Source organism: Hypomesus nipponensis, chromosome 10 (genome assembly GCF_054491055.1).
Source record: "Hypomesus nipponensis isolate SF chromosome 10, ASM5449105v1, whole genome shotgun sequence".
Lineage (NCBI taxonomy): Eukaryota > Metazoa > Chordata > Actinopteri > Osmeriformes > Osmeridae > Hypomesus > Hypomesus nipponensis.
This window is the reverse complement of record NC_140370.1, coordinates 7,715,269-7,739,264: the sequence shown is the minus strand read 5'-3', so window position 1 is coordinate 7,739,264 and position 23,996 is coordinate 7,715,269. Positions and strand designations below refer to the sequence as shown.

The 23,996-nt window shown below is 40.2% G+C and overlaps 2 protein-coding genes and 1 long non-coding RNA gene across 5 annotated transcripts; 1 reads left to right on the top strand and 2 right to left on the bottom strand.

The window, feature by feature from the left end:
* Window positions 1-937: 937 nt before the first annotated feature.
* On the bottom strand, window positions 938-7,393 carry LOC146271436 (uncharacterized). Of its 3 annotated transcripts, XR_014767083.1 has the most exons (6): window positions 7,237-7,369; window positions 4,845-4,972; window positions 4,616-4,695; window positions 3,069-3,177; window positions 1,205-1,289; window positions 938-1,085 (listed from the first exon to the last, which is right to left on the bottom strand). It is a non-coding gene; the product is annotated as an uncharacterized LOC146271436 (long non-coding RNA). The 3 variants fall into 3 exon arrangements; XR_014767084.1 differs by lacking the exon at window positions 4,845-4,972 and having other exon boundaries at window positions 1,200-1,289; window positions 7,237-7,393; XR_014767082.1 differs by lacking the exon at window positions 4,845-4,972 and having other exon boundaries at window positions 7,237-7,393.
* Window positions 7,394-9,522: 2,129 nt separating this feature from the next.
* Window positions 9,523-11,963, bottom strand: mycb (MYC proto-oncogene, bHLH transcription factor b). Its single transcript, XM_084708436.1, has 3 exons — window positions 11,757-11,963; window positions 10,895-11,548; window positions 9,523-10,456 (listed from the first exon to the last, which is right to left on the bottom strand). Exons 2-3 carry the CDS (start codon window positions 11,541-11,543, stop codon window positions 9,885-9,887), a joined length of 1,221 nt encoding a protein of 406 aa, XP_084564562.1. The 5' UTR covers window positions 11,544-11,548; window positions 11,757-11,963; the 3' UTR covers window positions 9,523-9,884.
* Window positions 11,964-14,483: 2,520 nt separating this feature from the next.
* On the top strand, window positions 14,484-23,881 carry ankhb (ANKH inorganic pyrophosphate transport regulator b). The gene is given in 13 exon segments (XM_084707572.1): window positions 14,484-14,582; window positions 16,517-16,733; window positions 18,050-18,168; window positions 18,339-18,422; window positions 18,754-18,924; window positions 19,144-19,282; window positions 19,779-19,867; window positions 20,080-20,175; window positions 20,909-21,038; window positions 21,250-21,373; window positions 21,641-21,740; window positions 22,138-22,183; window positions 22,186-23,881. Coding segments are annotated over 13 exon segments (1,467 nt in total). The 3' UTR covers window positions 22,239-23,881.
* Window positions 23,882-23,996: the final 115 nt, after the last annotated feature.

Here is a 23,996-nt window from a genome sequence, read left to right as displayed (position 1 = left end):
AAAAGCTATGTACTGTAGTTAAGTGGAACTACGTATTATTGAAGGGCTTTTATGTTGGCTGGTTTATAGTTGCAACCTAAACTATACAAAGAATGTACATACACAGCATTCAGCATCAATGTTGGGACATTGGTCCTAATAGTCCAGTCCCAATAGACATGGGTCCCAATAGTGTGGCAAAACCAATCTGTCAGGTCACTTTGGAGAGCTATAAAGACCTTATGTCTATCACTTTTATGACCTCTTCTTTTCTCTCTTTACTTTTTAAAGCACTTGCCAGAGGTCTGGTGGTTTGGCCCCTCCTACTTCCTCCATCCCTTGGGAGGGCTCAGCTGTCGGGAATGTAGCCATTCTGGACGTAATGACTATCGGCCTGGCAAAAAAGGAGCTGAGTAACCGGAAGTGATGTCGACCCTGGGGTTAAGGGCGTTTGAGGAGGTCAGTGTGGGGAGGAGAGGGGACTTGTGTGACTCTTCGTGGCAGCTGTGTGCATACAGACTGACTGTCTGCCTGTGCGTGTAAGTGTGTGTGGATCACAAACCCCCAGCCTAATTTATGTGGACTATGTTAGGAGTGTTTTATCAAAAAGACTATGTTTTTTGTAAAGGTTTTGTGTATGTTACTAAGGGTGTGTGCATCTTTTGTCTGCATTGTGTATGCCTGTCAGGTGCACTGTGTGTCCTTGCACAAGGAAGCGGATGTGCATGTGTGTGCCGACATGAGTGTGTGTGTACATAGTGTCGGATCATATTGATTTTCTTATATAATTTTGTGTTGTTGAGATAAGGATGTAGTGTAGACCTGGAGTCCAATATCTGCTATTATTTCCTGGTATTGTGAAATTGTCCAAATCCCTTTGTCTGTCCCTATTGTTGTACCCGCACACATCATAAACTAATGTAGAAAACGAAAGTAAATAACACAAATAACAAAATCATAAAATGTCAAATGAGCTGTTTATTTGTTATGAGGTATTTCATTGGTGGGACCCTCTTAAAAAGTTGACTGATGGTGACCAAATGGAGCATTTGGCACAGGGCAGAGACATTTCACAATGTGCTCTTCTCAACTACCATGGAACTGCCCTGCAAAGCCATAAAGTACATCAATCCTAGCAGGAATAGTTAACTATTACAGCGCTTCCATCAAAGAGCTTTTATGGACACAGGAAGCACAAGGTCTCTCAGAGATGTCTTTACCTTACCCTGTCACAGGTGTTGTTGGTCACCCGTCAGTATTGCTTCCTCTTGATCTTGCCCACACCGGAGTTTGAACTCAGGCCCTCTGACCTACAAACACAATGACCACCTCACATAAACACCGCTTTCACCAACTGTGCCACCGAAACGCTAGCTCTTTGATGATGGTGCGAGTGGGGGGTATTTATACTGAGGTGTATGATTAACCAATTCAACTCAGTTACACTTGAATGTCTAGGGTTAAAATTAGTATTTGGAGGAAAAAAGAGAATGGCATGCGAGTTAGTGTGGAGCGAAATCCAATTGGTCCCTTAAGGCCAGAACATACATACAATAGACACACACATGCAATTCAGCTAAATAATCCTACACACTCACTTCCATTGAAATAGAAACACACACATACATAATCAGTTTAAGTCCATTAGAGAAGCCATTTGACATAATTGATCTGGTTCCTCCAAGCTTCCGCCCCAGCAGCACTCATGACTAATTGAGAAGGAAGTGTGTGTGTGTGTGTGTGTCTGTGTGAGAGTGTGTATGTGTGAGTGTCTGTGTGTGTGTGTATGTGAGGGGGGGAGGTGCACAATCTTTTTTGTGACATCAGATGAGTTCAAGGTCCCCCAGACACATTTATTTGTAATGAGAGATGCTTTCCAACCCAATTCTTGACAGAACAAAAGCACTTGTACTGCTATGGTTCTACTGTATGACAGTGTCAAGCACAGTGACTATGTTCTGAAAATGTATTTACCACATACATTGCTTGACCTTCATCTACATCTGAAAATGATCCCTTGCTTTTATGTGGGTACACATTCCTTTTTACTTTTTAATAGCGACTATATATATATGTAACTCTAGACATGATTTTGTTTTAGGTAACATGATTCATGTCAAATATGACTCATATTACAATGGCACTGTCACACAAGGATGATTATACTCAACATTAAGTAGAGACGTTAAACCAAAAAAGGTCCTAAATCAACCAGAAATACAAAGATGAGCCATAGGTTTAGTCATCAGTCTAAGTGGACACTGTATTTCTAAAGCTAAATTACTCAACATCCTCAAGGGAATCCTTTGTCTCAAATCTTTCCTGTCCATTGACCAAATCTTTAGCAGCACTTTTCTGTAGTATTCATGTTAAAGTGTTGCTCACAGTGTTGGATGGCTTGTATTTCCTGCTCTTGAACAATCCTGATTACTATGCTATTAAAAGAGGTTTTAACAATGAATTCATGAATCACTATCTAAACAGTATAATTGTCTTTCATTGTGGCTACAACATTCACTACTATTGTACTATTAATAGTACCATTTAGGTACAATCCTTATTACAAACAACCGTCCCAGCGGACTATGGACCTCTTTAAGTTCATTATACCCAGGTAAACTGTACTGCTGGACAAACGTATAGGGCTAACCCCTAACATATTTTTGATTTGGTCGCAAGGATTTTACACCCTATTCAGTTATGAAATTGAAATGAAAGCTTGATTAATAAATGTTGTCTACGTCTGACATAAGCCTGCAGGTGTGTGGATAGTGATTTGTTGTGTGCATGGTGAAACTTTGTCTATTCAATCACAGTTCCTTCTAAACTCGGAGGGAGAACGCCTTCAAAAAAAGAGATGGACACCTCTCATTCAGTCAACTCAAGAGGTCAATTATTCTTAAAGAATACAGATTATTCAGAGATAGTTCACTGGGGGATTGGGAACCTTCCCCCTACTGGAAACTGCTATCCATTTGAATCCTGGAAACTGTCCACCTTACAACCAAATGCTTCAGTCCACAGGCATCTAGTCAATATGAATCAAGGGAAATGTTTGTTGTTGCCTGAGGGCAAACATATTGGCTTACATGCTGTGAGGTGTCAATGGAAATGGCAGGGGGTCTGGTTTCCCATGTCTCCATCCCCCAACTCTGTCCATATGTTCAATGGTAGTGACACACGCTGTCTCATGTCCTCCTATTGCAAATCAAACAGACACACACAAAGACACAGTAAAGAAAAAGCCTAAATCGTCCCATGCGACGGTTGACAAACGTCCTTGTTTGCTCTCCAAACAAGGTGTCACATTCAGGATTTCACAACGATTCACCATTATGCTTCTTGTTTGTTGCTTTTGACTAAGCAAACAGAGGGGTGTGTGAAGTTTAGCTGGACTTTCATGGACATTCTGAGCATGGTATGGATGTACCGATGTTCAAAAACGTATTCAAAAATAAGTTCACCAATACCTGGTAAGGAGTATGAGGTTAAATATGAACGAGAGGAGATTATGGATTACAGAAGGTGATATTTCTCCCTATTGTCATCATATGTACTGGGTACATGCCATGATCTGAGTACAATAATCCATTGTGGATTGTTGTTGACGTGCCTGCTTTAGAACGGCACAACGGAGTCAGTGTGTAAGACAGGGTAGTGTGACACGTCCTGTCTTCTTCATGCACGAGAAAGAGCAAGTTAAGGCTAGCAGTGAAGAGAAAGTGACAATGAGAGGGAAAAAGAAAAAGGAGAGAGAGGCAGACAGAGAGACATAGGGACAAACTGAAAACATCTCATGTTACATGTCACAAAAGGATTCACCTCACAGTCAGTTCATCAGGCATAGGAACATGGGATGTGGGATGGAGTGGTGGACAGTGTGTATGGAGGGACAACTCTTAACGACATAAGTGGTGATGGGATCGTTTTCTCCAGATGGCTGGCAATCTCCTAGCTCCGTTTTACACATGATGGATGGGGCTATGAGGTATGGATAGAGCCGGGAGGTGGGGAACTGAATCACTTTCAATGGGACAACACAGTGCGTAACGGTCGAGGGGGAATGGGGGAAGGGTCAGAATGACCATCAGCTGGCCATGAAGACTCCACCAAGAGGGACTGACTCTCTGTATGGACTGATTTGAGTTGGTCCATGATGTAAATCTCTGGGGAGCCATTGGCTATACAACCTTATTGGTTATTATTAGTTTTCCAAATAGTGTCTTCAAATTCTGGAGCTGCCAAACAAGTGTTAAATGAAGTAACGTTTAAAGATTGGATGATGAATACCTTCAAATGATTGAATAAATGATTTTGAATCAATGATTTTGATGAACTACATCAAAATACGTATGAACTGCAATTCTGTACGTACGGTTTTTTCGCAAAAATGTTTACAAGCTTGCAACACTGAAGCCGAACAACAAGTTCTGCGGGGCTTTCCCTTCTAAATGTGTATTTATTAAAACAATGAGAAGAGCTAATCCAATCAAAATTCTGAGAGGAATTGTTGGAATTGAATGGGTAACTGTGAACCTGAGGTAATGAGAATTGTCTCTGTGCTTTCTTCAGAAAAGTGCCAAAAACACACACATTTATCAAATACAAAACCCCAGAAAGGGCTGAGAGCAGTTACCTTCAGTCTTGGGTGTTGCTGTGGCATGTGTCCATTGTAATCGGGAACCTTAATGAAGAGCATGTTGCTGACTCCCAAATCTGTGAAGAATTGAGTTGAGAATTGTTTTACTAACTGACAAAGAGAAAGACAACTGTGAACTCTTTGGTTCCCTTACAATGACCCCAGCCACCCTGGGGAGGAGGGTGTCCAGGATAGGACAGGATATACTTAGGGTATATGTACACACCTTTGCATAGGCCCGCTGTACAGAAAGGATTTGCATCTGTGTTATTGGAGCAGTGTCTGCATATTTTCCATGAATGCTATGGAACGCCAAATGTTTCTCATCTCCAACTCATTCTGAGCACCTACACTCTGGATCACTCGTATAAACATATGCAACACACACACACACACACACAACGATGTACATATTAATATACAGACTTATTCACAGGCCTTTGGTATTCATACGCACCCAAAAGCAGGCATACCTAAACATGCACTGATGCACACACACTTGCGTTCTGTTGATGTCTAGATGACCCACTGTAAATTAGCCACTATGAATGAGAACAAAGCTTTTGCAGGAGATTAGCTAGATGATTTGTACTCCACAGTGTTTAGGTAGAAGCCAACGTACCCATTGTATACAGTAAATGCCTTAAGGAAAGTTCCTGAAATGTGTTTGAGAAGTACCAATATAGATCATAGTTGAGCTAGCCTACCTTCATGCTGCTGAACACACTACGTTCAAAATACCACTAACATATTCTGATCTGGGGGTTGTTCTATAGATTTGTATCTAAAAGGTGCTGGTCTTAGTTATGCAACAACCAAGTATCACTCCATCTCTAAACTTAATTATGTATCTGCAAGGCTAAATTGAACTGGCAGCCGGCTGGTCATCTTCTTTAACAGTGCTTGGGTCTTTAATCAAAGTCAAATCAAAATATTACTTCTGATAACACTACTATTACTTAGTGATGTTGCATCGACTGTCCTGGTTAACATCTCAACATCTATTGTCATTAAAAGATTCTTCCAAATTAAAGTAATTGCAATATTCTACATGCTGATTCTGGAACTATACAAGACCTGAAGATTCATAACAAAGATGGACTTTCATTAATAACTGAGAGATAGAATGATAGGAAAATGCATTGTCACATTGGGACAGTGCAATGATGTATTACATGTTACGGCAAAAAGGGACACAACCATTAACAAGGCTCAGTTAAACCCGGTAACAATTTAATTTCCTCTGTCCAAAAATCAAGATAAATTGAAACCTTGCAGCTGCTCCAATCACAACAGCTACTATCGAGGACAGCCACCTGGTCCCCCTCACATCTGTGACACACGGCCACTGCCTTGCGAGTCATTTTCTTGTGTTGACAAGACATACACTCAGAGTGGCACATAGATACACACAGTTATTGTTGTTATCATAAAACATGGTTAGTGTTCCACATGCGAAACAGGCATAGAGTATGCAATACAAACACATACACAGCAAATCTGGACATACCCACTCGTATGCACAGACTTGCAGACACAAGCAAGACAAATGACATGTCACTTTTCCAATAACTCACAGCTCAGATTTGACCACCTTTTTAACACACACATACACACAAGTATGGACAATGGTTGCTGCACTTGACCTCATTTCCTCAATCCAAGCATGGACAATTTTATTAGGCTGTTTTTACAAATAGACAATAATTTAAGGTTGTGTTGATAGGATGCACTCTGAATGTCACCCAAATGATAAATTATGTGGTTTTGTGAATTTGAGACAGATGTAAAGCCAAAAAAAGGTCATTTTCATACATTTGTAATATGGATGTGTGACACTACCCATCAGACAGAGAGTAGCAGAGTAGTGTAGAGTAGAAGACAGTAGAGGACAGTAGAGTAGAGTAGAGCTCAGCAGAGCACAGTACAGCAGAGTACATCAGAGTACAGCAAACTAGAGTCTACCAGCCGGGCAGAGAGTGAGTAGAATCCATTGTACTTTACATGGAAAATAAATCTAAATTTGTTGTCACATGCAAGGATGGTTGAAATGTACTTTCATAACTAGTCTCAATGACGCAATCTAGTGACAGACCAGAACATTAAACCTATAGATAGAGCCAGATTCCATTTGAAGTCCACTATGAGACAGTTTTCTGAAATGATTTTATGGAAACAGGACAGACACAAATCCTACCCAGCAAACCACATTTTTCACTTGATGTAAAAATGGAACAGAACATTGGATGGTTATAAAGCACCTTCCAACAACGTGGTAGTCGTTTTGGCAATGTGCAAAACAGGTGACGTTCAATACATTTTATGTGAGGAATTCAGAGGGTTATACTGAAAATGTCTTGGTTTATACAACTAGGGGCATGTTGAATTCAAAATGTAGACTATGGATTGATGCGAAGTACGAACATGTTACCCATATTTTTAAAGAAGTTTTAACCTTCTTTACAATCATCAATTTGATGTCATGATTATATACTAATCATTGACAAACATTTTGTGACCTAATCATTACTTGAAAGCCATGTTGCCCACAAACCTTATTAAGTTATAGCCTACTGGATCAGGAACAGCTATAGCAATTAATAGGCGCTCAAGTTTACCTTTATTCTCCATTCTTTTGTTAACCAATATCATATATTCCACCGAATCTTGGAGTAGAAATAAATGGTCGGTTAAAATCACGATCTGCTTGGATTTCCCATGTGCTCATGACGCACAAGCGACTCACGGAACATTTGCATAGTCAGATTTAGAGTACGACGTCATGGATTTACCAGACAAACTGCTAGACCGCAGCTGAAGCGACCGATTAAGTTACACCGCGTTGTCAAAACATTGTACAGTTTCTGTACATACCCTGCACTAGTCACTATAATCAAATAGCATCCGTAAAATTTCGAATAAAGTTTAACTTTCTCTCCGCTATGGTATGTTGACCGTTCGTCTGATCAATCAGAGACAGGTGTTTAAAAGACAATCCTGCACAATATATTTTCATTAGTTTATTGGCATTCTTTTGATGTTACAAAAACATGACAACCATATCTGTAATTTCATGATTGTTACTGCATTAATATGGGCAGACTGTGTAGGTAAACCTGTGTGAAGATGCTGTGTTTACTTTTTCTCCCTATGATGTGAGTGTAACAGCCACCCATTGATATCAGCCACCAGAGCTGCTAGTTCTCTGTGCTATATGACCCATTCGATTCCATGACAAGAACCCCATCTTGCATGAAGACTGACCTCTACGGAAAATCATTTTAAAGTAGTGCTTTAGATAATCCCTGTAATCTTCAAGCACAAACACATATGCACTTCCCACCTCCTCTTGTGTTCACTGGCCTCATAAAGAACAATTGCATATTGCATGTTGCATATTGCAACCTGGGATTCATCAATATATATCCCTTTACACTGACTTAATGACATGGGTAAATACAGGTGAGATGTGGAGCCTTTTGAAAGACACAGACATGAATCAGTTAAGTATGAAATGTGACTTACAATGTCTGACCAGTTCAATTTATCCTTTTTTTATTTTTCAGTGTATTGTGTTGAAATACAACTTTGAATAATTTGCTCTCTAAATATTTTCTATGACTTTGGAAGTTGTCAGGACAGGGCTAAATGCCCATGCCCCTAATCGTGATTTTAGTGATGTCTTCCAAACTGTTTTCACCTGGGAGGTGTTGTGGAGAGAAAATATGTTTCAGGCAAATTATGAAAGGAAATTACTATCAGCCGGCAGTATGCTGACGAGTGGCAATACAATGACTTCATGTTAGGTGATTCAAGGAATTAAAAAAACTAAAGCTGCCGTCTTCCCACTGACACAGATGCAGACACCAAGGTATTCTGATCAGATTAGTGGCAGGTTTAGGATTTTTTATTAATGGCCACTTAAAAAGGAGGTGTGGAGAAGTGTGAAGGTCTTTCATCTGGTAAAAGTAGTTGTAATATACCATTCCGAAACAGAAACATGGGCCTGGAAAGCTATTATCTGATAAGATGAAAAAGATCATTTAGACAGACACAGAGCCAAGAGTCAAAAGAAAATTAACAGGCCAACATTTTCCAGTTCTTCAGAACTTTTGACATCAAAATATTTGATTTAGCCTGAAGAGGTTTTATGACCAAACATTCATAAAGCTTCGTGTTGTATAATTTTGTTTTGATTGAAGTGCCTTCTGAAGTGACTGAAACCCCTGAAAATGCACTAGACTATAATAACAAGGACAGAAAATTGGTTTGTTGACCTTGTCGTTTTCCCACATTTCACTTCACCTCATCCCAAAGTTCACAAACATATGTGGCAGATAAAGATGTGCTTCGGAAAATTGTATTCATACAGGATTATGACTCAGCCTTTTGCAGTTTGTCAACCCCTACACCCAAGTTCTCCTTGCAGTCTGGGATGTAGGGCAGGCTAGCACCTGACGTAAGGACTAGTCATATTAAGATCCTGCCAACTGGGTGCTGATAACAGAGCCATGGAGTGAGTACTGGTTATGTAAGAATTATTTTCAAAGCTGTAACACAAGCATCCAACTTCCTTTGGTTAACTGCAACTAACTGATGCTTTTCCATAATATTATCTTGATGAAATGGACTATAAACTACGGGAGGAAAGCTGAGCAACTGCCAGGCAGAACTGGAGTGAACCCATATCCCCTCCCCCTCCTTGGTCCAGCGTGGTCTAGAGGAGGTGGGGCATCTGTGAGTGCGCGCCCATTAGAGGATCATGTGGAGTGCACATGGTTGTGCAGTTCATTCTGCATTTTTTCAGTTCACATGACTAGAGGCAGACGTAGAGGCTATGTGACCATATTTAAAAGGACTTGAGTGAAGAAATGAATGCACAAGTAGTGGCCATTACAAGAAGCTGTTTTGTAGCATTGTTTATCAATTCGAGTTAGGACACATGACTGCTGTCATACAGGATTTATAAAATGCGAGATCAATACATTTTGAGTATTATATACAAAACTTACAAAAACAAAGCATTTTAAGTTAAATTATGCAATTTGCAAAACTCCTTAATAAAAATAATTAAATACAAATAAATTGAAATCCTCTAGGAAAGTTTCAAGTGAGGCATTGAAAAAGTCAACATATCATAATTCCAGTCCAGGTGTGTGGTCACCTATGTTAAGTCATCTCTCTGCATTTGCATGCAACACCACATCTATACACAGTAAGTTAGTTCAAGGCTTAAAACAGAGTCCTTTGTCTTCCATTTCCATCATTAGGCCTGCTGAGAATTTCTTAGCTGATCAAGTCTGTGTTTCAACTGTTCACTCTTTCTCCTCAACTGCCCTTTAAGAGTCAATAGTTTCTGCTCATCTGTCTGCATACTGATAATGCACTCCGTTGCCTTCTTTAGTATAACCACTTTAGCGGCTTTTTCGTTATTTGCAACATCTGGAATCTCATCCCTTAGAGCAAAAAAGCTCAACTTGAGCTCATTCCGTCGTTGCCTTTCCAGAACGTTATGAGTCCTGCGTTTGTCGTTATCCTCCGAGTCCGACGTCCTGGGACTCGAGCATTTACGGTTGTGGCTGAATTGCTTCAGCACCCTCCCGCTGCTCTCAAACTTAATCCGCTTGATGGCGGGCTGCTCGCTAAGCGTTGACGGTTGTGCCGCGTAGTTGTGTTGGTGGATGTTGACATGACACCTTTTCAGAACAAGCGGGCTGAAGTACTCCGTGCCGCCGGACTCGCTAGAATCAGACCTCCTTGCAGACTTTCTCTTTTCAACAGTCACCACATCAATCTCCTCTTCCTCCTCGTCATCATCATCGTCATCCTCGTCCTCTTCTGAGAAGGGAATGAAAAAGAAAGGGTTAAATCATATGCCGGCTGTGACAAGCAGCAGACCACATTCTTTCCCCTTCTTAGACTACAGCTGGAACAATATTCACGTTTAAAAAAGGGCAGGAGTCCCCGCCTTCTCTCCCACTCAGCTGAGCATTGCATGGTGAGGTGCAAGAACCAACCCCCACACTCGGCAATATAAAGGGGAGGGAGAACGGCATCTTATGCAACTACCAGTGACATGGCAAACCCCATGCAATATTTAACATCTTAAATCCTGACAAGAGCAGTTGAGACACATACGTGCCGTTTCACCAATTACGTCAAACAAATATATTTAGCCAAAGTGCATTGCTGGTTAAAAACCAGTCACTGAATGTGTAAACTAAATGTTACTGCTGGTCGGCTAGTTTAAACAGAACATATGTTGCAGACACACACCTGATTCACTGTCGCTGCTGCTACTGCCACTGTTTGGAGGGGTATCCAAAGGCAATGCCATGGTCGAGACTAAAGTTGTCTGGGTGGGTTTTGGATTCTCAGCAAGGGGATAAGGGAAGACAACTGAGGGATCTATACATTCCGAAGCCGACGTGTTCAGGTCTTGCAGGTAGCTGACATTGGGACTTGTGTTGACTTCATGACTCGACTCCCCCGTTTGACTGGATTCCCTCCTTGCCTGTAGCGTTGCAAGTCTCTCCGATACTACTTTTTCTAATTTGGCAGCAGCTGAAAAACTGCTCCACATACAGTCCTGGATAATAAAAGACTTCAGAAAACTCTTGGAATAGTCCGTGTCACATATGAAACTCTGGTTGACCACGTCGTCCCCGAGAAATTCTGTGACCATCTCCAGTTGATCTGCCGTAGAGGGGAAGAGGCTGGACAGCGATGGGCGCCGGCTGGGAGAAAGCGGTGGTGTCGGCAACAGTTCGAATTTCTTCCATATATCCTCGCTGGGTGCCGGTGGCTGGAGCTGGCCTTGGTGGGGATGGTAGAAATTGTCCTCCTCGTCGCAAATGAAGTACGGTTGAACCAAGTCGTAGTCGTAATCATAGTTTTTACTGGCCATATTCGAAACTTGCGGCATTGTGCCTGTAAGACATTAAAATTTGAGAAATGATGAGAAAATGGAAATGACGTTCACTGATTAGTATCCAAAAGAAACAGCTGACACCCGTTATAACAGCCGTTCAACTAAGACATGCACTAAACACTTCCATTAGTTATGTTGTTTAAACAAGTATTGTAATGTAATCAATTGTCGAAAAAACGCAAGATAGGGCTACTAAAAATAACTTACCGTAGCAATATGACAGCAAAAACCCTTATGATTATAATAGGGGAAATCAAATGATGTCCAGGAAAAGCAATAGCCTATTCCAATAGTAGGATTAGTCCACACAGTCGTTAAATCCTTGGTATCAATGCTGTGACTATGAGAAAAAGCGTGGACTTGACTCTTTCCAGCAGTCGATCCCACCCCGTTGAATGTCATTTACTGCAAGATTACGAACAGCTGCTCCCGCGGGTTTTAAGACTACAGCATTTCACCCCCCCCCCCCCCCATCCCCATTTCCCGCCAAATGTGCAATGCGTAGTATACTAAGTCGTTTATTTAGAAATTATTTTACAAACTTATCAACAAGAAATACACATTTAAAGTTTTTTTTTAACTTGTTGACAACTACGAGTTGACAAATCTAACAGAAATGGGCTGTTTAACATAGACCTATTTTACGCGGAGGTGTTATTCGGATTTGTGAGGAGTGTAAACTGGCGGGGGCGTGGTCGTAGTAAAATCATTGCTTGCAGCCTCAAGAATGGTAGTAAATGATGAGTGTTCCGGGAAATTTCTCGTTTAAATCCCTACTGATTGTTGTGTAGCCTCCCTGGACAGTCTATTTTGACAGAGTGAACTAGTGAATGTTTATTTGCCCTATAATAGCCTACATTTTCTCACAAAACAGAGAGTTACCTAAAAATGATAATACTTTAATTCACTATATTATAGGCTTATGCTAAATGGTTCTATTATCTCAGAAATCCTTTCCAAACTGCCCCATACTAGCCGCTTGACTGCCAGTGATAAACCAATCTGACACGCCTGTTTAGACTATTTGATACTATTTATGCATCAGCAATGTAAGCCTAGATTAATCTTCATCAATTAAAACGTTTAGGCTACTCGTACCTAGACCATCCATTATCATTATTCTGATCCTCATTTTATATTTTACATGTACTATTACACAGTGTGCCACTAAAGTAGGCAATATGCTGTTCACAGAACAGTGCAGTAACGTGAGCATTCTGCGGTGTCCACGCCTAGTAACGGGATAAAAACGTAATTACAGTGTTATGCTGCCCTCTTCTGGACAGCGAGTTTTGAAACAACATTTCTGCGCAGAATTTATCCCATTGATCTCCTCTTCATATAGCAATCCATCTATTGACAATGGCACAGTGATACCTTGGAACGATGTCAAGTACAAACAGGCCACAAACAGGAAGAACTCTTTGGAACAACTTTCTGAGGTTCTGTCAACAGATCATTGATAAAGGTGCTAAACTTTCTCACAGAACTTGGGTACTAAAGTTTAAAGATTTACTTTTCTGGTTCACACGCTGTCAACTAGGTGGACAGATAATAGGCTAGTATGTAAGGAGTTTGAAGTGAATCATTTCAGAAACTAACCCTTGTGTCACTCCCAGAGCTTCTGTAAGTAGTAGGAGGAACAGATCTAACCGTTTCAGGCTCATTAAGACAATAGTCTACACAGGCTCAGAAGAATGGTCAGGCTCTGAGTCCTCTCCTTAAACTGCCAGCCAACCTCCCCTGGGGTAGCCTACAAGAAGGTAATCACGTTTCTTGTTCGACACCTGTTCTTGAGCAATGACAGCATCCACAGGAAGATGTGGATGAACCGCAAAAAGTTAAAGATGTCATTATTAAGTGTTACCAAGAGCCAGTGGCATAGCCATTAAATGTTTTAAGATGGTGAGATGAACAGTGGTTATTTGGGGGGCGCTACATTTATCAATGTTGTTTTTACCTTGCAAAGTATAGGCTATGATCAATCGCTGAATGGGGCAGGCCAGTGGGGTGGTCAAGCAACCCCCCTGGACCTCCAGTTACACCAAAGGCAAGTGGTTGATGTCCATTTAAAAACGCTCCAGCTGTGCGTTCCCTTTTAGATGATGAGTAGCCTATGGGTTTCCCTCACAGTTTAGTTTACACAACTCAACTGACCTCCACGTGACTTATCTTGTTTATTCATGGGTTGGAGACTGGACACCTCTGTGCCATTAGTGTGACAAGTTTTGTTGTCAACGACCACACATGCAGTTGAGGGGAGTTGGGGGGGTAGTGACACAGGGTGTGTGTGAGGGTGACTTTGAGCTGGATCTAAACTACTTATAATCAGACATTGTGGGGTAAATCGTGTATTGCAGCTTAATTTCACCAGCCTTTAAAAGTATGACACTCAATTGTGATTGCTGTTCAGTGGTCCAAAGTAGTCTAGGTTATACCAATTTCGGTGCCCAGCTCTGACGCCCAGAAGAGGTGTGTTTTTATGTGGTAACCCCACGTGCTCTAGCGGAAGGATGAGATGATTTAAGTAATTATCAGTGAATAACGGGTTATCTGCTGCTAAAGGCATCGCAGAGCAGAAGAAAAAAGCGCCTTCCAAACCAGTGGTCACTTCGAGTTTCCTACATGTATGAGTTTCAGTGAGTGGGATGGGCAGTAATTCTACAGCATGATTTTATGTATGTATTTCCTCTCCTGATGTATGAACAATGGAGAGACCGTCAGCAGAAATTTCTGGTGGCCCTCCTCTCTGTCCCTGCGTTGGATCATTGTTTTTGATGCTGTTGTTGTGTACGAGAGCAGGGATGGACCCGATCTTTTTGGATTTCTGCTAGAAAATACAGAGAACAGCTGGCGGTGACTGCGACTCGCTTATTCCTCCTCACTCCTGGACCAACAGGCAGCTAATGCTCGCAGCTCTGTCATCCTTCCAATATGAAGGTGAAATTCCCTGGATTAACTCACTACTGGCCTCTTATCCGATTCCTAGTTCCTCTCGCCATCACAAACATATCAACTGACCTAGGAGAACAGGCAAGTTTTTCTTCCTTCTATAAATCTGATTGAAAAGATTAAACATGTCTTGATGAGCCTTAAAAATGGTGCCACACTGCCTCGGACTTTGGAACAAGACCGATGTTTTTGTTCGCATGCGTAGGGTATGTTTTCAATATTACAGGCACTGTGTCACTAGTATTTTAATAGCAAGGAATTATATTCAGTGAAGACCTGCTTGCTTTCTTTGTGCTCGTTCGCGTCTTTCATGCAGCTGTCGTCCAAAATTAACATAGCCATTGATGACCAGGTGTAGACAACCACAAACAAGTTTGCTCGAGCATCACCTGTGTGTAACATTTGGCCGTTAGCACACGTTTGAGCTCGTATTCAGGAATGGACAATGCAAAAACTGAGAGATGATAATGCAGTTTTGGATGGCCTGATACGGACACGTGTTGTGTTGTCACCTCCAAAGTGCACAAAAGAAAGAGAAAAACAAGGAACAAAACACTGGCCTACTCTTTAGTCATCAATTAGTAACTTGTGAGCTGGTATGGCCTGTTATATGAACCAACACAGGTTTAAATAATTTGTGATTCCCAACAAATGAAGCATATCTGCTTAAAACCTTAAAAATGCACTTGCAAAATAGGGGACTGAAAGGAACATCTTAGAATGAAACTTTATGTGGGCAAAGTTCAAATCTGTTTTGTAGTTATATTGAAGCCATAAACCAGGAAGTTATATAGCTAAGCATCTCTCTGTGAACTGACTGTATTGGGGACAAAATATTTTTTTTTTGTGAACAGAACTAGTAACTAGATCTGTTATACATAGACCAGGTACATTCAATTGTAACACACTGTGTTTAGAGTTTGCCGAGAGGTTTTTCTATACCGCTCAACCACTTATTGTTACTGTAATAAATTGTAAGGTAGTAATTTGTATTGCAATACAAACCTTGCCTAGCAATGTACACTACTGTTGAACTGTTGTTCCAAGGTAAAGGGGTAATTAAAACCAGCTGGTTTTAATTACCCCTTTACCTCGGCAAACTCTAAACACAGTGTGTTACAATTGAATGTTACTCTCAGTAACATTACTCTGCTCTACTAACCATGAAGTAACAATTTCCCCAACCCTGACCACAAAGATGTAAATGTCTAACCTTGACTGTTGTAGATTCAAAATGTAAACTGGGAAATTCTTGGTACATTAATTGTCTTTCTATGATGCAAAGCCTCAGTCCCTCATAACTTAAAGACATTGTGGTGCCGTATCAGATTAATCTTTAGTATTTATTATTCACTCACTCTCTCAGCCACTCACTCTCATTCTTGCATTAGGATGCCTGCCATTACAAATGATTGTACCTTTTCAGACAGGTTAGGATAGAACTTCTAATTCCATAACCAAAACAAAACTCTCTTTGTCTTGGTTAGATTGCTTTCATGGAAAATGGGTCAGGTGTCAGGTGGAGCAATGAATAATCTCTGACAACACCTGATATTATACTATATACAAGTAGGCTGAAGTATTCTGAAATTGTACACTAGTTAATCAAGGGGTGAGAACTGAGGTTAGCAACCTAAACAACGGATAGGCTAGTATAACAATGGCAGTTTATACTGCTGTGTCGTGCTAAGGCATTTCTGTCATAATAATATGAATTGAACAGGATAGGGGCTACAGTTTTGCATTCATTTTAAGTGGAAAGTAAATTAAATCTGAAATATCAACTTTCTAATGTCAACTTTTTACTTCAACTCTGTTGAATGTGGGTAAAGTTATAAACTATAAGGTAATAAAGAAAAGGGTATCATAACAACAAGTGGTATTTAACCACATAGTTATTGCAATGCATACCAGTGAACAAAACATAAAACCTTTCATTCAAAATGTTTCTTGTTTCCACACCTCTGTCTCATCATGCTCTGCTTTTTCTGTCTTTCCTTCTCCCTTCATTACAGGCTCTAAACAGGGGGATTGCGGCGGTCAAGGAGGATGCAGTAGAGATGCTGGCCAGCTATGGGCTGGCTTATTCCCTGATGAAGTTCTTCACAGGGCCAATGAGCGACTTTAAAAACGTGGGCTTGGTGTTTGTTAACAGCAAACGTGACCGTACCAAAGCAGTCCTGTGCATGGTTGCAGCAGGGACGATAGCCATCATCTTTCACATTCTTATTGGTGAGATTGGTACACAGACACAAACTACACATGGATACATCTGATGAACCACAGCATGTTTGTGGCACATACGACAGAGAACACAACACTGTAGCACATCACTGTAAACGCGGTACAAGCCCAACAGACAAAGTTATAGAGACAGTAACAAGCACATCCCAAGGAAGTGTAAGGAAGAATGACCACAATGACGGTTCATACTTTATACTTTCCTGATTAAGAGCCTTTTGGAACTTTTTCTAGTTTCTGACTGTAGCTAAAAGGAAAGAGGAGTGACTCAGGGATGTATGTTTAGGGAATCTTTGGCTGAATCTGCTTGGAAGAACAGGTTTGGTTTGTGTAGAGTAAGGGTTGGATTAGATTACTCTAACATGGCTTTTTATGAATAAACATTAACCAGTAAAAGAAGTCCATCTGTTCAACTCGGCACACAAATCAGAATTGAGGTAGGCTAAGAAAACATTACAAAACAAAAGAAAGTTTCTAAATGATACTACTGATCATCTTATTTTGACTAAATCAAGAAAGAATATTACATGAAGCTCCAAAACACTGTATTTGCGCTCAAATGCCTGCAAAAAAACACCCCTGGTCTGTAAGAAGCATTTGTGGCAGATCTGATGGCCATACTCATCGTTCATCATACTGATCAAGCCACTCCAGAGCACCCATACCTTTAGTTACATCACTGCATTCCAGCATGGGGAGGATTATCATTTGTCACCAGACTGCATGACTGTTGTGTGAAGGTGGTTAGACACAAATAAAGCTTTCTTTAACACTAAGCTTAGGGAGAGTACAATGGAGATAAGGACTGTACTTGCATCATATGGTAGGATTGGTTGAGGGAGCTTTGCACGGTCCTATCTAAGTTATTATAGTTTGAAAAAATGGTCTGGGATTGTGCCTTAGGCTACTCCCTGGTTTTCAGGTGGGCCCAGCGACAGTGCTATACACTGGGGTCTTTAGGCAAAGTAGAGACGTCTGCCAGACACTAGTCCCCCTAAGACGACCTACAAGTTCAGAGTGGTTATCTGAATTGTCATCTGGCAAGTAGTGGCACCATTTAATTCATTCTATGGGTCCTGAAATGCAAAAAATGTCAGACCTACTGTATTTGTTGTGCTGCCACTCTGAAACACACCTTAACCATGTGTACTCTTCCCAGGCATAGAATTTCTCTATCAAAGTGTTATGATATCACCTGCCCACCCTCCCACACACTGTAACAATAAATAAACCAGTTGTCTGATAGTGGTACAGTCTAATCCCTAGAATTCCCTGACCTGTTTTCAACCTAATTTCTGTTCCATTAGCCTACACAGATCTGGGCTACTACATCATCAACAAGCTCCATCATGTTGACGACTCGGTGGGTAACAAGACGAGGAGGGCTTTCCTCTACTTGGCAGTATTCCCTCTGCTCGATGCCATGGTGAGTGCCCATGGTAGCTGCCAACTGAATCTGCTACCTCTTTTAAGACATAGAAAGAGAGGGAAGGGGGGGCATACTGTTTGAAAAAAAGATGCTTTTGTCATGCCTTCCGTCATCATAATAAACATGATTGATTGTATGATATTGTATGTGCCTGATGTCTGTTCCAGGCTTGGACACATGCAGGCATTCTTCTGAAATACAAACACAGTATTCTTGTTGGCTGTGCTTCCATATCTGATGTTGTTGCACAGGTAAGAAACAGACATTTGCCGGGCTATTTTAAAACCTAGAAGTTCATAAATTGGGAATAATTGCAAAGTATCACAGTGGTAATTTCAATAGTATATTATCTTTATGAGCTACAGGGTCTATCTTATTTTTTTTAGAATGATCAGGACTGTGGCACTGTGGAACTATTGATCTTATAAAAACGTTTTATAATGTCCTCAATGTAATCCAAGTGCAGTGCAATAATGTGTCAGGAGCCTTGTACCTACTTGGCGATGTCACGATAGGAGTAGATGTTTAAAAAGCTGAACAGTTTAGCCGGTGCTTGATGCTTTTGCTCTCCCCTCCCTGTAGATTGTCTTTGTGACCATCTTGCTTCACAGTCATCTGGAATGTGTAGAGCCTCTATTGATCCCCATCCTTTCCCTCTACATGGGTGCTCTGGTGCGCTTTACTATCGTGGGCCTCGGGTACTATCGAAACATCCACCACAGAATACCAGAGTCCAGTGGGCCTGAAGTTGGGGTAGGTCGCCCCAAAAGTCACTGTATGGTCAGGTAAAACACCATCCTGTTTGTATCTTCAAAAGGTAACACCGGCGACACACTGTTGCATTCTTCAGGGTACAAGAGGGCCCATTTAAAATGAGCTTGACTTAGTGCCTAATCCGCATGCTGGGGTAAAACATTTGCCCACCAAGCTTGAGTATAAAATTGGCTCACTCACGTTTCCTTTGTCCTACAGGGAGACACCACCATCAAGAAGATGCTAAGCTTCTGGTGGCCTCTGGCTCTGATCCTGGCCATGCAGAGGATTAGTAGACCCATTGTCAACCTCTTTGTATCCCGTGACCTCAAGGGCAGCTCTGCAGCCACAGAGGCATGTGACCTTCTCACCCAAGACCCTCTAGTGTACCCAATTCTATGATGAAGAAACATAAAAACAGAAGTTACAGTAGCTCCATAAAGAGAATGTTGTTCTATGTACTTCTTTCATGAATTAGTTATTATATAGAAATAACTGCAACCCATGGTGATGTTGAGTGTGGCTAAAAACTGTACTATTGTTTTCTAGTCAATGCCTTAAATGTACTGTAAGTACAACCAATTGAAATACTGCACCAATCAACTCCACCATATAACTGCTTTTCAGTGACATACAATACCCAAGTGGTCATGTTAAGAGGGTGTCATATTTGTTTGAAGTTTGTGAACAAGTCTATGGTTCCTTAAGTTAAGTGTTAAAACCTGTGCATATGTCATACACTGCTTCACCGTAGTTGTCAGTTTATTAGGTTGCAGTTGCAAGTTGTGTTGTAATTTGTATTATTGACTTTGTTGATCACAATATATTGTGGTTTTGGTGTTTTTGGCAGGCAGTGGCAGTTCTGACCGCAACCTACCCAGTGGGTCACATGCCATATGGTTGGCTGACAGAGCTAAGGGCAGTGTATCCAGCTTTTGACAGGGTAAGACAAGATCTATTACTCTGCAGAAACCCAGAGAGACTCCTGTGGGATAAGATTGAGTGCTTAAAGTACAGAATAAGTGCCCAAAAATGAATGATTCTTTAGGTTTTGGAGGACCAGATATATGTATACAGTATTGTATGTACTGTACAGTTGTGTAAACCTTTAGTGAGTGTTTCCTATAATGTGTTCTTTCTTCAACATGCCCCCAGAATAATCCCAGTACCAAACTGGCCAACAGCAGTACAACAGTAACTAAGTCCCGCATCAAGAAGTTCACCTTCTTGTGCTTTGCACTTTCTATAACGGTACGTCCATATGACAGACAACCTTTTATGTTGTCAAAGGTATGGGTTTTCCAGAATAGTATGACGCTCAATGACGTATGAAATAAAGGATTTTAATTTGATGTGTGAACCTACGATACTACGGTCTATTCATGACCAGACACCTCTAAATTGACTGTGCTTCAAACACATTATACAGGGAATAGCAACAAAAAATCCATGACATTGTTTTTTCCATTAGCTAAATAAAACACCTAGTCTGCATGTTGCTCTTTTTTGTGCCCTTTAGATTTAATCTGACAATACCTAAACCCTACAGTTTGCTCAGTGACAGAACATATAGTCTGAATATATATATATATATTTATTTCCTCACACTAATAACTAAATACAGGCAGGATAGGTTTAACCAAAGCCATGACACTTATAAAATAAAATATGAAGGATGTCAATGATCTGCCTGGTGCTGGCTAAAGAATGACTTAAAAGCTGTGATAGTGGGCAATACTTGCTGTTTCTCGTTTACAGTTGGGCTACCAAAGGCAAGCCAAGGCTAGAATACATATAGTACCAGTCAAAAGTTTGGACCAAACTTTGTATTTGTACTGGATATTTGAACCCAAAATTAGGATGTCACAATGCAAACAAACATACAGTATTGTATAAAGTATAGTGTGTACAGTATAGCCTCTTCTTAGCTCCTAACAGTTTTATTTTCTGTTGTTGAATCCTGTTCCCCTTTGTTGTTACCCAGCTTTGCTTTCTGGTGTTCTGGACCCCTCACATATCTGAGAGGATCCTGGTTGACATCATTGGTGTGGACCAGGCCTTTGCTGAACTCTGCATACCCCCACTGCTCATCTTCTCCTTCTTCCCAGTGCCAGGTAGTGTAAGACATTAAGGATCCTTCCAAGGGCATTGTAACATAATTATAAACTACTCATACAAAACTGAACGCAAACAAACATAAATACACATTCAGTACTTTGCTATGTAGTGTTTTGTCTTAGGTAAACAGATACATTCTACTTCTGCAACATTCATATAGAAAGCTATTTGTCCAGTAATATGATTTACCTATATACATGAATGCAGTAACCATCCGGGCTCACCTGACTGGCTGGCTGATGACGTTAAAGAAGACCTTTGTCCTTGCTCCTAGCTCAGTGCTTCGCATCATTGTCCTCATCACAAGCCTCATTGTATTACCTTATATGGGGTGAGTGCACCTACATAAATATACTTACAGTGGGATTATCTGATGCTCTAGAGTTCTTATACAGGAGAGGGTAATCAAGATTAATTTGTTTAACTAACTCCAGAGCATAATTACTCCGGAGGGGGGGGGGGGGGTATACTCACTCCTCAGTATAAATACTCTCCACCTCAGAACAAAACCTGTCCGCTGTGCTGTCTAATTGCTAGTTGTTGGGTGGCCTAGCTCGTGTAAGCCATGTTTGTGATTTTATTTGTATTATTGTTTCAGCGTGCATGGGGCAAGTTTGGGTGTAGGGTCCCTCCTTGCTGGATTCCTTGGAGAGTCAATAATGGTGGCAATAGCCTCCTTCTATGTATTTCGAAAACAGGTAAGGAAATATAAATAATAATCATAATAATGTACATAACTGAATTTGTAAAATTAAACAGTAAAACAAGGGTTAAAGGGTCACTGCTCATTCAATTCCTCTAGTTATTTGATCATACTTGGTATGTTCTACCCATGTATTTAAGTTCCAGAGGTCAGCAATAGTGAAGTATTGAGTGAATCTATGTATCCCAATTAAGATATGGCATGTGATTCAGTTTTTGGCAGTCCTTAAACTGCCCATTTTGTATTAATTACATGCAATAACAGTTATTCTGAGTGACCTATACATTAAAATGCTACCACATAATGAGTTTTTAAAAACCAGGTTTAATGACTAAAAAGGGGCCTTAAAAGTATTACCTATATGTTCTTTAAATGATGATCTGTCCCTGCAGAAGAAAAAGAAGGACTCGGAGGAAGAGACAGTGGAAGGAGAAGACTCCACCCCATGAATGACTTCCGGCCTTTGAGTCAAAAAGATGACACTGTGGACTGAGAGAAGAGGAAGCGCAGGATGATTGAGCTGTTGTATACTGTTGGGGATGTGCTGAAGTTTAGTACGTGGAGTTCTCACTTGTTTATTTGGAGTGCAGTTAATTTATTTTAGCAGCCCTCCCACCTTAAGATTTGGAAGTACCTGTGAAGAGTACCCCTAGAGGATGTATCACTATTGTTGAATATGTTAATATATATCAGGGCTATCAAAGATAACTTGTTAACCTCTGAGTTATATTAAGTATGCTTAACACAGTTCAATTTCTTTAATGCACTTAACAGAATTTTCTATGTAATCGAACCTCAGCCATATTGATTGAGATGTGCCCAGGCTTGCTGATTCAACACTCATAAAGAATATATATATATATATATATATATATATATATATATATATATATATATATATATATATATATATATATGAACACACAGAATATATTGTGCTGCAAAAGTATCTGTTGAAGGCTGGTGGGTAAATACAGTTAATGGCATTTGTACATTTTCACATAAACACCATGCACATGCATACTTGCGTCTTGCAAAGCCAGAGAAGAAATTAACTTGTACCAAAGCAATGTTGCACACTTCTCTTCTTTTCTCTGTGTTCTCCAGACTTTTCTGTGCTGCCGTCCTTGACCTTAACGAACACACACAGAACTTAAAGTAATGTTTTTTTCAATGTACTGTAAAACTTAAATTCAGAAACATATCTTGCATTTTATCTCTGAATGTAGAAAAATACTTTGAGATTGAATGATGGTCACAGTCACAGTCCTGTGACTTTAAAACGTACAATTTATTTAGCTTTTTTACAGTTTTATAACTGGTTAAAAAAATCTGTTTTTTATTAGAATAAGGTGAACGGAAAACAGTCATATCTATTTGGGTATACATTTGTTTTTCAGTTGCTATCTGATAGCTGTGTGTGTGTGTGATTCTTTGATGATATAAACAATTACAATCAATGTTGATGAACTAAAACATAGATTTTTTAGAATTATGTTTTTGACTGAGATGCAGGTGAAGACTGTACACTTGTTTTTTTTGTTTTTTTTTTCAGTCAGGGTTGTTACGGTGTTATTATTTATTTATACATTTAACTCAGGATATAAAACTCCATGAAGCAATACACTTTGATGAGATCCAGTTGTTAATTTCACCACTCAAACTATTGTGTATTTAACCTTTTTTTGTGTAAAATTTCCACCATTGACTGTAATTCACAAGAAAGTGATGTATGTTTTCTAGAGATTTTAGTGGGAAAGCCCCGATAGTGGGGCTATTTGTACTTGATGAAGCCCTCTTGGTGGCTGCTAAAGCAAAAATACTGTGCAACTGTACTGCACAGCAATACTGTGATTATTGTAAATGACAAAATAGGGTTATCTACTCCCTTCTGCAGTTATTAAAGGGTCTAACAGTTGTTACAGGTAAACCTTTTTCTTCTATTTTTGATACTTCTCATGTTGAAGCAGATTACTTTACAACTCTGCAACATTTGTTGTTGCTATCATACACAATTCTCTTTAAATTAAGTTATTCAACTGATCTGGACCATGCAATTTCCAATAGCCATGACATAGAAAAAAAAAATACCTGTAATAAAGCCAGGGTATTTATCCTTTTGCTCCACTGGCACAATCCACTATAAATGTGTGTGAGGATTACAGACACACTTAATAATGTGCTCTAAAGATTTAACAACATCATGTAAAAAGTAATGGAGAGGAGCAATACAGTAAGCAAGTAGGTACTG

What these genes read in the sequence shown, in the direction of transcription:
- mycb (XM_084708436.1), bottom strand. Translation starts at nt 11,543, where the DNA reads ATGCCGCAAGTTTCGAATATGGCCAGTAAAAACTATGATTACGACTAC. An exon ending in CAGCAGCGACAGTGAATCAG is followed by an intron (nt 10,457 to 10,894) that starts GTGTGTGTCTGC and finishes TTCCCTTCTCAG; the next exon opens with AAGAGGACGAGGATGACGAT.